This window comes from Mustela putorius, unplaced genomic scaffold (genome assembly GCF_011764305.1).
Source record: "Mustela putorius furo isolate JIRA1106 unplaced genomic scaffold, ASM1176430v1.1 tig00003834_pilon_pilon_pilon, whole genome shotgun sequence".
NCBI classification, from domain to species: domain Eukaryota; kingdom Metazoa; phylum Chordata; class Mammalia; order Carnivora; family Mustelidae; genus Mustela; species Mustela putorius.
The window spans coordinates 90,191,253-90,204,843 of record NW_025421987.1 but is presented as its reverse complement, the minus strand read 5'-3'; the positions used below and the strand labels follow the sequence as shown (position 1 = coordinate 90,204,843).

At 37.3% G+C, this 13,591-nt stretch overlaps 1 protein-coding gene across 1 annotated transcript in view; it reads left to right on the top strand.

The window, feature by feature from the left end:
• P3H2 (prolyl 3-hydroxylase 2) overlaps positions 1-13,591 on the top strand; it is a 150,084-nt gene that overhangs the window by 108,575 nt on the left and 27,918 nt on the right. Inside the window, exons 2-3 of the mRNA XM_004745256.2 lie at positions 9,303-9,455; positions 10,564-10,753. Of these exons, the coding sequence (XP_004745313.2) occupies positions 9,303-9,455; positions 10,564-10,753 (343 nt within the window). The remainder of the gene's footprint in view (positions 1-9,302; positions 9,456-10,563; positions 10,754-13,591) is intronic.

The window sequence follows — 13,591 nt, the reverse complement described above, 5'->3', positions numbered from 1 at the left end:
CAGGCAGAAGCAAAGCATGAGTGAGCTGTTAGAACAACAAAACTTGTTTTTATATGGTAAAGTTCATTAAGGGCTACTCTGTCTATCCCAGCACTGGCTTCTACATAATCCTACTGTTTGTATCATAAGGAACCCTTGGGAATAATGATCTAGTCCTCCTGCACTGGGCCTGAGGTGAGGTAGGGGATTCATCTCCTAGTTTTTGAAGAATTTCCAAATAGGAAATGAGTAGTCACTCAATAAATGATCACTGTTATTATTCTTACTTTGATCAGTTGTACTATGAAATGCTTTTCAAACTATACAACAATGTGCAGGGTAAATTCTGAACAGCAACCTCTTGAACAAGATCATGCTCGCCAACATGGGGGCCACGCAGGAGAGAACAGTTCTGAGCTCACAGAAGGGGGACATTGGATTTGTGTTTATTTTTTATAATCAGATAAATAATAATTTATATTATTTATAATATTTTTATGTATTTATTATAAATAATAACATTCTTTACCAGCTAAAGGGATGATCCCTGCCATAGTTGTGGGATGTTGGCAAAACTAGAATATGAAATGAGTGACATCGTCCTTTTAAAGAAAATTCTGAAGAGGTTAAAGCTGTGTTTCCAAAAACAGTAGCAGGAAGCAGATGTCAGAGAGATCTTGGCCTGAACCTTCTTTTCGGTAACGATTAGTCATCCTCTGACACCTCAAGGGAGACTTCTGGACAATACTGTAGAGGTTAAGATGCCTGCCCAGATATTCAATCTTACCCTGTCCTAATGTTTAGAACCAAAAACAACAGTAGCATACCAGCAAGTCCCACACGTTAGTTTCATTGGCTCAGGGGCAGAGATGACTTGCCTACATTCCATCACGGAGACAGTTCTCTCTCCTTACCAGCGAGCATCCAAGTCTTGGCTGTCCTCTTGTTAGGAAGTTAGACAATACAGTCCACAGATGGCTTGAGTGATTTTGTCCAGTTAAGTACACACGTATTTTTTGGCTAATATTCTGAGTTTTTCTTCTTTTTCAGAAACTTCAAGGCCTTTTTGTTTTAAGTAGTCTCTAATCTGACATGGTATGCTCAAAGTCCTGCTTCTTCACTTTAGTGTTTTCCTTACCCCAGAAGATGGTTTTTATTTAGATAAGAACCTTCTAGCAGACTTAGCTGATAGGATCTGTTGTGGCACTGAGCTCATAAGGTTAACCTCATTTGACAGTGGCTACTCATCATTAGTATTTACAATTAAGTTGTAAACATCAACTTGAAACTTACCAGTTTTTAGAAAGAGCAAGCAAGAGTCTATTAATCTGTCCCAGGACTGTAAGTAATTAAAGGAAAGAGTATAAGCACTTTGGCAGAAGAAAATGCTTTAAAAATACATATTCTTCCTTTCCAGCTTACCCCATAGAGAAAATGTTACTCTTTAGAAAAGTCATGTCCCATCTAATCCTTAACAAATAGCATTTTGAAAGCTATAAATATTTACTTATATCCATGACAACACTTTAGACTAACTTTCCATACATGCAAAGATAAGTTTATTTTCTTCATTAACATGAGCACCTAACTTGTGAATTAATATGTTATTCTTTAAAGCTAGAAACTTCTAAACACTCCACATTAAGAGGTAAGAAAGAATTTAACTACTAGAAATGTCCCTTACTACAGGGGTTTATTTTGTGAATAAATTATAACTCTCCTGTGTCCAGAAAGACTTTGAATTACTTAGCTAAAACAATTATTTATATCATTAGATTTTTGAAATGGAATAAAAAAACAAAGAAAGTCAAAGAAAAAGGGAAATATACCAGCTTCAGTTTGGTATGCTAGAAACCCAGCATAACACAGTTGCTGTATATGAGAATAAAATTTAGCTCTGAGCTTCTTAGTAGCCAAGATGAAAAGGGCAATGCACTATATTATGCAGTCCTCAGTGTCTGGTAAAATTAATTCTATAAATCTGTCAAGAGAAACAAGTGATTGCTTTCTATAACAGAATTATAAAAATAATTTCATGCGTGGGTCTTTTTACAAGCTATAGTAATAACATTAAGGGAAAGTAACTCTCCAGAGACTGTGAAATGAGAATGCAAAGTTGTTTTTTATATAGCTATTTTTTTACTCTCTCCAAATCTGACTACATTATATGGAAATGTGTAGGACTTTTCTAAAATAAAATTGAATTCTCATTAGCAGCCTGGTCTTTACATTTGAAACATTTTAATTCATAGGACTATTTTAATCCAATGGTTTAAAAATTGCTTTCAAATTCTGTTTCAAAACTTACTAGATTTTTTTTAAGATTCTATTTTATTATTTTATTTATTTGTCAGGGAGAGAGCACACAAGCTGGAGAAGAGGCAGGCAGAATGAGTCGTAGCCTCCCCACTGAGCAAATAGCCACATGCAGGACTCGATACCAGGACCCTGAGATCATGACCCTCGATACCAGGACCCTGAACTGACAGCAGATGCTCAACCGACTGAGCCACCCAGGAGTCCCAAAAAATTAATAGATCTTTATTTTAAGGATATTCTTTTAATATGTTGTGCGGTTTTTTAAATTATTTATTTGGTTTTTAAAGAAAGAAAAAGTAACTGAGTTGGCAAACATTTGAGGTAAATTTGGAGACATTAGCAAATGCTACTAAAATGGGTGGTGTCACCATTACAAAACAAAGAACCACCAAAAGACAAAAATCCTTCCTGTTCCATAAAAGAACGTTTAGTTTTTAGCCCATGAATTTACAGTGTTGAAGCCTGATGTACATGTTATAGTCTAGTGAATTTTCCTCCAGCTAGTGTGTTTATGCTACTAACTAAAACTTAAAAATTCAGCTGTGGCCTAGAAACAGGATGTCTTTAGTGTCTACATGCTTGTCAGTTGGTAAGAAACTTCATATGGGGTTACAATTTCCCTGAAGTTGTTATATTGTGAAATTTAAGTAAAGAGCCAAGGCCAGAAAATACAGCACTTCATCAAAATATAATGCATGAGGTCGGATGAATTCCGTAAGTTAGGCTGGTGAAAGCAGAGTGAGAATTCCCTTCCTTATTGGAAATGTGGATGTTTGAGGAGAAGAGAATGGGAATTACTTATTTGGGCTTGATGTTTTACCCTGATTGTATATAAAGACTTCAGAAGCTAGGAAGTAATCTTAAATACTCTATCTCGGAAGTGCGGTGTTCTTTCTATTTTTAAATGTGCTTTAGAATTTCCTTTCTTGCATATGTCTTACAGGCTGTCCTACATTTCGTATTCAGAATATTTGAGCTTCCTATTTCTCTTACTTCAGAAGACAGGGAACTTGTATATTTCCCTTAAAATACATTTGGAGATTTTAAAATTGTTTTCTTGTATATTATGTGTCTGTATTGAAGAACGTCACTATAGCAAGAATAGGCAAAATCGGGAGAAACAGAAAAGAATCTAAGAGAGAGGGGAGAAAGTCAGTGTATGGACCCATGCTTGTCCTGTTTTTATTTTGAAAAGTAAAAGCATCATCTTTTACCTGACTGAGTTACTGCCATGTTTTCTTGCCTATTACCAAAGATTTGTTTCCCATATAGCAGTCTGAATGATCATTTTTAAATTTTATTTATTTATTTATTTATTTATTTATTTATTTATTTGAATGTTTTATTTGACCCAGAGAGAGACCATGAGAGAGCTGGGGGAAAGACAGAGGGATAAGCAGATTCCCTGCTGAGCAGGTATTCCCCTAACGTGGGACTCCATTCCAGGATGCAGAGATCATGACCTGAGCCGAAGGCAGATGCTTAACCCTATTCATTTATTTTAAAAATTTATTGATTTTATTTTATGCAGAGAGAAAGCACATGCAAGTGTGGTTCGGGCCAGAAGGAAAGAGAGAGACAGAATGCCAAGCAAGCTGGGACACAGTCCAGTCCCAGGACCCAGGGACCAGGATCTAACCCGAAATCAAGAGCTGGATGGTTAACCGACTGAGCCACCCAGGCGCCCGTGAACTGTCATCTTAAAATGTGTATTAGATATTGTTTAAAATTCTTTAAAGGTTTCCTCTTGCACTTAGAATAAACTTTACCATAGCCTATGAGCTCTTGGTCTGTCTCTAGCTTTTCAAAGATCTCTCTTTAGTCTCTGCTCTGCTTTTAAAACATGTCAAGACTTTCTCCACTTGACTTTCTTTCGCCAGGAAAGGGTCATTTCACTTGACTCTCTTTTGCCTGGAATGTTCTCCCTCCCATTCTGCTCATGCCTGGCTTCTCAACATTTAGGTCTCAGCTGCAAAATCCCCTAGCAGAGGGACCTTCTTTGATTAATTTACCTGATTGAGTCCTGCTTCCATCCCCAGCCCAGCCAGATTTTACAGTGTTGGGTTTTCATTTATTTCTTTATAGATTCCACACAGTCTGAAATTAATTTCATTAATGATTTAAATACTTTAGACTTGTCCCCTTTGATGAGGCTCTAAGTATCTAGAAAGCAGGGTCTTTGGTTTTAGGTATTCTCATCAACTATCACAGTGTTTGGCACCAGTTCAGTACAAAATAAATACTTGCTGAATAAGTGAATGAGCGAAATGAAGAATTTGGGTATGACTGGAGCACTGAGACTGTGTGTATTTTCTTGAACAGGAATGTGGTAAATTATAAAAACATCTAGAAGTTCTTCTAGGGACGCATGAGTGGTTCTGTCGATTAAGCATCTGATTCTTGATTTTGGCTCAGGTCATGATCTCAGGGTCATGGAGCCCACCCTGCATCTGGCTCCCTGCCCAGCATGGAGTCTGTGTGTCCTCTTCCTCCCCGCCCCTCCCTCTACCCCCACAGTGCTCTTTCTTTCAAAAAATAAGTAAACTCTTAAAAAAGAGAGAGAGAGAGAGAGACAATCTTCTAGAACCTTTTTGGGAAAAAATTTGCGTCATGGCAGGTGAGGAAGTTATGCTAGAAGGTGAGTTGAGGCTAAATCCTGGAGGTTTTGAATGTCGTAGTACATAGTTTCTGGACTCTCTTTTGTGGTCAATGGATAGCTACTGAAGGTTTCTAAATCGTCCATGTGTCCTTGTGAAATGCTTCTTTATTCCTTGCTATGGAAAACCACTAGGGCGTCAGAAGAATTTCATTCACTCACCAGTGGACAGAGTAACTTGGGAATGTCAGCAGGGTGTTGATTTAATCAGCATTCACTTCTTTTTCCATGCAGTCTGACTGCCACGTACAGTCCTGCTTCTGGTTTGGCAGGAGAAAATGTTCGCCTTAGTTCTTCACAGCCTGAGATGAAATCACCCAGTGCTTCTTGAAGGCATTTCTGGCCAGTATTTCTCATATGCCGATGGTTCACTTGGCTCCCTTCAAAATTTGATACCATCTTGTCAAATCATTCCCCTTTTCTCAGCTGCTCTTTATTTTGCAATGCATTTTTCTAATGTATAGAGTTAGCCTCTCCTGTGGTTTATCTTATTTTGGTCCTTTTTTTTTTTTTTTTTTTTTTTTTTTAAGGATTTTATTTATTTGACAGAGAGAGAGAGAGAAGACACAAGTACGCAGAGAGGCAGGCAGAGAGAGAGGGGGAAGCAAGCTTCCTGATGAGCAGAGAACTCAATGTAGGCTCAGTCCCAGGACCCTGAGAGCATGATCTGAACTGAAGGCAGAGGCTTAACCCACTGAGCCACCTGGGCACCCCTATTTTATTTTGGTCTTAAAGGAAGTCCAGTGAGGAGCCTTCCAGGACAGTTTGCTTTTTTGTGTGTCAATGAAGTGGTGGGTTAGCTGAAAACTAGTACTTACAAGGCCTTATAATAATCTCCATCCCAAAATATGGCATTATATGCAGCATACACGTGTTCACCCGGACTTTTCCTACCGCTTCAAATGTGTATATCTGATTTCTCAAATAGAGTGCAAAGATAACAAGATTCTAGTTAAAATAATGGCTTATTTTATAGACATTGGCAGCCAGTTCCAGTTTCCTGAACTGGTTTACAATGATTTAAAAACCATGGCCAGTTCATGAATAAGTTTTACAGTTTAACTTGAAGCATGGAATCTTATTATTTATACTGGGGAAGATGATATGATGCTCAATACTGGGTTATAAATGAGGAAAACAAAGAAAATGAATGGGGAAAACATCAAATGTGACAAAACAAAACAAAACAAACTAAAAACTATGATAAAATTTAAGAAAAGGAACTAACTTGTCAGTGCTGGCTGGCAGTGCTCAAGAGCTATGAAACATTCTTTGTTGGTAACCGTTATTGCAAGATCTCAGTGTGAATGGTGACTTTGGAGATGTTGTTATTAAACTGACTATCCTTTTCAGCCAGTAGAGCTTATGAAGCACACTGACATGTAATATACTTTTTGATTTGTGTGTAAAAGATTTATTTGTTAGAATTTCTTTTTTCCTCTTTCTTCCCCAGACATATCATAGACAAAATCCATATGTAAAATAGGTGGAAAACAAACAAGAAAAAGAAGTCATATGGTCCCTATTCTCAGAGAGCTCTACTAGAAAAAATGAATATACTCAGGGAGGTACAATATACAGCAGAGTATGACAAGTGCTCATAGAGGAATAAGGATAAGGTGGTATGGTTGTATGTAACTGTGGCTATCATGTTGAGAAAAGATCCCTTAGAGAGGCAGGATTTAGGGTTGGCTTTATGGGATATGTTAGATTTCAGTAAGAAAACACCAAGGGACAGAGGCTCTTAGGTGGAACAGCCTAAGCAAAAGACAAAGGTAGGAAAGTGAAAAAATAAATTTATGTTCTGTCAATTTTAATTAACAAGAGTATATCAAAGTGTATTAGTAACTCCTCTGGACATATAGATTACACCATCATCATTTTTCCCCTTTTTTTAAAATTAGTTACATAGGTGGAATTTAGTGATTCACCATTTGCCTATAATATCCAGGGCTCGTTATGTCAAGTGCCTTCTTTAATGCTCTCACCCAATTATCCGTTTCCCCCAACCATTTCCCCTCCAGCCATCCTCAGTTTTTTCCTAGAGTTCAGTGTCTCTGGTGGTTTGCCTTCCTCTCCAGTTTTCATGTTATTTTATTTTCTCCTTCCCTTCCCCTATGTTTTACTTCTTAAGTTCCACATGGGTGAAATTATACGGTATTTGTCTTTCTCTGACTGACTTATTTCACTTAGCACAATACCCTCTAGTTTCATCTATATTATTGCAAATGTCAAGATTTCATTCCTTTTGATGGCTGAGTAATATTCCTGTGTGTGTGTGTATGTGTGTGTGTGTGTGTGTGTGTGTGTGTATACCACATCTTCTTATCCACTCATCTTATACCATCATTATTTACATCTTTGAAATGGATGGGTCAAATTGTATTCTGTTGTTTATTTTTAAGGATTTTAGTGATTTCTGAAGCACATTTATATATATTACACAATTAAAACCTTCTGAAATCCTATATAGTAGATAGTAGTGTGGGGTTTTTACAAGCATTTTTTTTTTCCTTTAAGGATAACTGAGTCAGGGGCACCTGGGTGGCTCAGTGGGTTAAGCCTCTGCTCAGTTCATGATCTCAGGGTCCTGGGATCAGGCCCCACATTGGGTCTCTGCTCAGCAGGGAGCCTGCTTACCCCTCTCTGCCTACTTGTGATCTTTGTCAAATAAATAAAAATCTTTTTAAAAAAAAGGATAACTGAGTCATAAATTTTTAAATGATTTTTTCAGGTTTATTTGATAAGTATAGACACATACCTAATTTAGAACCTATTGTTTTTCTTCTATACCTATATACTCAACACTATAGATGTCCACACAGTTCATATTTAGTGACTAAGAAGTTGAAAAATGTAAATTAAAAAAGAAACCACATCCAAAATTCATGATTTTGACAGCCAAGATCATTCTGGGAGCATAGAATTGAGGACAAAGGTAAAAATGGCAGGGACAGTTGACAAGACAAAAACTTAATGGAAGGAAGGCCAGTAGCTAAGGGTATACAAGTTCAAAGGGAAGGTTTTACTATTATTAAACAAAGTTAAGGGTTTCAGGTCTTAAAATAGGGCAGTATGGTGAAGGTTAAGATTATTTATATAACACAAAATGGCAATAATTGGGGACTTGGGCACTTAGTACTTCTATTTCTTATTAATACCTGACTGGCAAGACTGTCAAAAACAGACTCAATTGAGTCAGATATGCTGTTCCATGATTTTATGTTTACTTCTTAATGACAATGAGTTTTCATGTCTTCATACTACAAAATAGATCAAACATAATTTGGAATTTACCATGAGAAAGATTGCCAATATGAATATTCACTTTTTTGATATGGAGCAAACAGATCCGTCTATATACATTCTCTATGTCTAAAGCATAGAGAAAAATGTCTTAAATTGGGTAAATTCTATTTTGTTAAAGAATGCATCGTTGCCTTACACAGAGGACAATGTATTGTGTGGTTTAGGAGAAGATTTTGTACTGTCTGTGTAGTGGTTACTAAAAATTCTTCCTTTTGTGCTGATGAGAAAGTTGTAAGGCTGGAATCAGGTATTTCAAAAAAAATGTGGTAAAGCATTTTATGTGCCGTATTCAGCATTTCTTACACATTGGAATAGTTTACTCCTTTTAATTCTGTATTCTTGGGCGCATGTGTAGCTCAGTGGGTTAAGGCCTCTGCCTTTGGCTCAGGTCATGATCTCGGGAGTCCCGGGATCGAGTCCCACATCAGGTTCTCTGCTCAGCAGGGGGCCTGCTTCCCCTTCTCTCTCTGCCTACTTGTGATCTCTCTCTCTCTATCTGTCAAATAGATAAAATGTTTTAAAAAATCATAATTCTGTATTCTTCACATTCTAAAGCCCAGTAAATTTGATGGAGTGGGAGGTAGACTGATTCCCGTCCTTTGGAAATGCATAGGTTTGTTTGTACCCCATTGTCAGGATTAAAGGCAAAAGGAACAAAGAGAAAAGAGAAAATAAAAGATAAAAATGTCAAAAACATGAATTAGAGATGGTACAGCATTGGCAGCTTTTTATTGTGACCAACCATGAAGCAAATCGAAGTGCAAAGATTCAGTTTGCCATAAAAGCAGGTGGCTCAGGTCACAGTGGGTAAAGAATGAACTTGGAGTAGAGCACATGTAGCTATTTTCATCAAAGCCTGAACAGCCACATATCATTTTAGGAGCCCTGTTCGTTAACCTCCCACTTTATAGTATAGAGATTGCATACAGTGAATATGAACTGGAAGCTGGCCCTGCCGCTTTAGCCGTTATCCCTTGGACTGGTACTTAGCCGGGTTAGAAATATTTGCCTTCATGTGGTCCTCTTCTTTTCTCCATAGCTTAACCAGTTGGAAAAGGCAGTGGAAGCAGCCCACACATTTTTCATGGCCAACCCCGAGCACATGGAAATGCAGCAGAACATTGAGAATTACAGAACAATGGCCGGCGTGGAAGCACTCCAGCTTGTAGATCTGGAAGCCAAACCACATCTGGTGAGCGCCGGGGATCCTTGCCCTAATCGGAAAGAGCTAGGTGTTCCTGAGTTTCACTGGACTCCAAGCAGATTCCTGTGAATGGGTGTCTCAGGTTGATTCTCGATTCCTAATACAGTAATGGTTTTATTTTTTAGAGTTCTCAGATGAAATATTGTTATTACTGGGGTTGAAAAAATTGAGAGAAGGTGAAAATGCCCTTAGAAAATAGTATGATATAGCGAAAAGTAAAACATGATATAAACATCTGTCACCCCCTCTAAACCTCAGCGCCACCTCCAACCTTTAATTTTACACATGGAAGTTGAAGCCAGTACGAACTACTCAGGTCACACTGTGATTTCCCAGCTCCTTGCCCATTGATTTTCTGTTGTACCTGTACTTTTCAAATTCTGGTATTTTAAAGTTATATAATTTTTCACTTAAATGAAAACTTACTTGAAATCACAGTAAGTTGGGGAGGCTTTTTTTTTTTTTTTCAATTGGAGATGTCACCATTCTTGACAGGTGACTTCCAAGATGGTTGAAGAACAGTATAAGAGATTTTCAATAGAAGCATTATTACTATTATTATTATTATTACTATTATTAAATTGGGCCAGGCCTGGAAATTGGGTGTGTCATGGTCACCCACACCAATCTACTGGATGTTGTTACATGCCCATAGCTATATTCAAATGGAGTTAGAAAATGGTGTCTTGTCTACGGCCATACCACCCTGAACGCGCCCGATCTCGTCTGATCTCGAAAGCTAAGCAGGGCCGGGCCTGGTTAGTACTTGGATGGGAGAAAATGGTGTCTTGCATGTTTGTGCTCAGAAAGAATATGGAATTGCCTGGTGCCACAGCATTCACCTTGCTCAATAATACCATTCTTATTTATAATTCCCTGAAACCAAGGAAGTTACTTTTTGTCTCCCAGTAAAACCCTACATTATTCTTCCATAGCCCAAAAACCCAGTGTCCCCCTGCCCAGATGATCCCGATTGACCCTGAACCCTGTTATTCAAGTGCTCCACAGGTGCTCTTTGGAAAAAATAAATACGTGTGTGTGTGTGCGTGTGTGGTGTGTGTGTGTGTAATTTTTTTTTTTTTCTGCTTCTTTGCAGGAGAGTTACAGTGCAGGAGTTAAACATTATGAGGCTGATGACTTTGAGCTTGCTATCAAGTACTTTGAGCAAGCTCTAAGAGAATATTACAGTGAAGATACGGAGTGCAGAGCCCTGTGCGAGGGGCCTCAGAGATTTGAAGAGTACGAGTACTTAGGGTACAAAGCTGGTCTCTATGAAGCCATTGCAGGTAAAGCTTATTTTTCCCCCTTATTTACTTCCTGACTATAGGAAATGCAGTCTGTAAATCTACCCCATCAATACAGAATTAAAAATTGTAAAAAATGAAAGATATAGTAACCTGTCCTATCTCCTATAAATAAATCTACCTCATTTAAATTTTGGTGATTGTACTCCCAAACTTGTTCAGATGCATATGTAAATGTTTCTGTATTTATTTATAATAATTATTATTTTTTTAAAAAATGAGACAATACTGTGAATACTGATTTTGAGCATATTTTTGTTTTCGTTTTATTTTATGCTTAACAATATAGTGTGGACTTCTTCTCATGTAAGTAGTACGTGTGGATCTACTTTATGGTTTTGAATGATTGTGCAATATTCCAATATATGTGGAAAACATAATTAATTTGACCAGTCCCCTTACTGATGAATATTGGAAAGTTATAGGTTTTCATTATTATAAGCAATGTAGTAGTGAATGCTTTTGTATAGTTTTCTTCAGTTACTTAAAAGAGGTTTTTATTATCTATGAGAATGTAATATATTACAAAGCGGCATGTAAAATAGTAGGTAATGTGAATTATACATTTACTACAGAGATTAGCTAGTTAACCATTTATGGTGGGAAGCATTTGAAAAACATACAAAAATAAATTCTATTTATGTTAATAATATAGGTGTGAAAATAAAACTGTTAGAAGAAAATGCAAGAGGGGTGGCTGTGTGGCTCAGTTGGTAAAGCGTCTGACTTGTGATTTTGGCTCAGAGCTTGGTCTCAGCAGGAAATCTGCTTGAGGATTCTCTCCATCCCTCTGCCCTTCTCCCTACCCGTGCATGCACTTGTGTTCATGCTTTCTCTCTGTCTTTAAAATAAATGAATAAATCTTTAAAAAAAGAAGCAAATGCAAGAGAATCTGTGTATAATGGGAGGAGAGGAAAACCAGTTCTTAGCATGACAAAAGACAAGATATATGAAGAAAAAGATAGACTTTACATAAGATTTTAAATACAAAAGATACAACAAATCAAGCCAACTTACAATTGACAAGTAGAAAAGTTGCAAAATATTTATAGGCAAACAGTTAATATCTATAATATTTAAGCAGAACTTGTAAATTATTGTTATTAGTAGTAATTTATTTCTGACTTATGGATAGTCATAATAATAAGCAACATTTACATAGCAGTTACAGTATGCAAAACATTTTGTATATTTATGTATCTTTTAATCCTCTAAACAACTTCTGGTAGGTAGATGGTAGTGGTATCTATCATCTTCTCCCTTTTTTAAATGAGGAACTTATACCTCAGAGCAATGTGATTAAGGGGAAACTAGGAATCAAATCTAGGCTTTTCTCAGTCTAGGACATATATTTTAATGTCTACATAAATGAAAAATGTACAAAGGATAACTTATTCAGTAATTAATGCTTAACAAATATCTGTTGAGTACATATTGTGTTCTAAGTTATAAATATGTATTTTTAAAAAGGATGTTCAGCTTCACCTATACATGTAAAAAGGCAAATTAAGGAAGTGAGTTTTCTCTTCCCAAATGCTTATGTTTTTGGTCTCCATGAAAAGCACCCCTCACCGAGCAGTTCAAACCAAGTCCCCAAAAGTTATTTTCCTTAATTCCTTATTTAGATTCCTCCTAAGCAATCGGGATTCCCCTAATTCCTATTCTCCTCTATTTGTTACCAAACTCTGATAGGTGGTACCGCCTAAAAGCGTGGGAGATTCCCTGGTTCTCTCCATCCCTTTTGCTACCACCATGGTTCATATCCACAGTATCTTTTAACAAAGGCACAGTGATAGCCTCCTTGCTGGTCCTTGTGTCCTGATGAGGTTTTACTCTCTAGGCAGACAGAATAGTCTAAAAAAAGAGGAAAATATGTTCACAGAACCTCCCCCCACCATCCCTAGCCAAAGCCTTCCATTTTGGACTAAAACCCAAGACCTTTAATAAAGATATTCATGATTGTGCCCTTGTGTATAATTTCCTCTCCTCTCTTCCTGTCTCTTTGATCCACTCCTGTGGCATTTCCTGGAAATGCCATGTTCATTTCCACTCACAGACTTTGAAAGGTGTTGTTTTCCTCTATCACTTGCCTAATGTCTTCTCTTGTTAAGTGCTTAATCCTCAGCCCCTTAGTATACTGACTGGCAAACAGTGGGTGCTTAGTAAATATTCATTAAATGAATGAGTGGAAGGGAAAAAAAGAAGAGAAGGATGGAAGGAAGGGAGGGAGGGAGAAAGGGAGGAGGAAGAAAATGATATAACCATCAATCACATTTCAGATTAAAAGGATTAATAATACTGTATGTTTTGAAAATGTAGGTCCTAAATTGTCAGGGTCTTTGAGAGGGACAATTGGGAAACATCTTTCAAAATTTAGATTAAACAGTAGACTGAAAATCAGTTTGTTGGATGAACTATTTGCCTCATAGTCAATTACCCAAAACCAACTCAGTTCATCTAAAATCAGTACCAGTGTCTGAATTATTGAGGATCCCCCCGCCCCAGGTTTTGTTTTGCTAAGCCTCTGGCACAGTCATTTCCTTGCATTTTTGTGAGCTCTGCTCATTCGAATGTCAGTTTTATGTGTGTTTCACATTTCAATTGTTAAGGATTTGTTTACACTTACTCTTTTATTTGGGAATGCTTTTCATTTATTAGAGTTTATTACCTTGTAGCTGTGTAAGGATGTGTACCCTGTCTCCACCTCCTCCAGACTTGCCTCCATCAATGGCCACTGAACAGCTTTGGCAAAGGTCCTACATCTGATTTAGGAAAACTGACAGACAGAGTCCCACAGAACAACGTGTAATGGTTTGCATG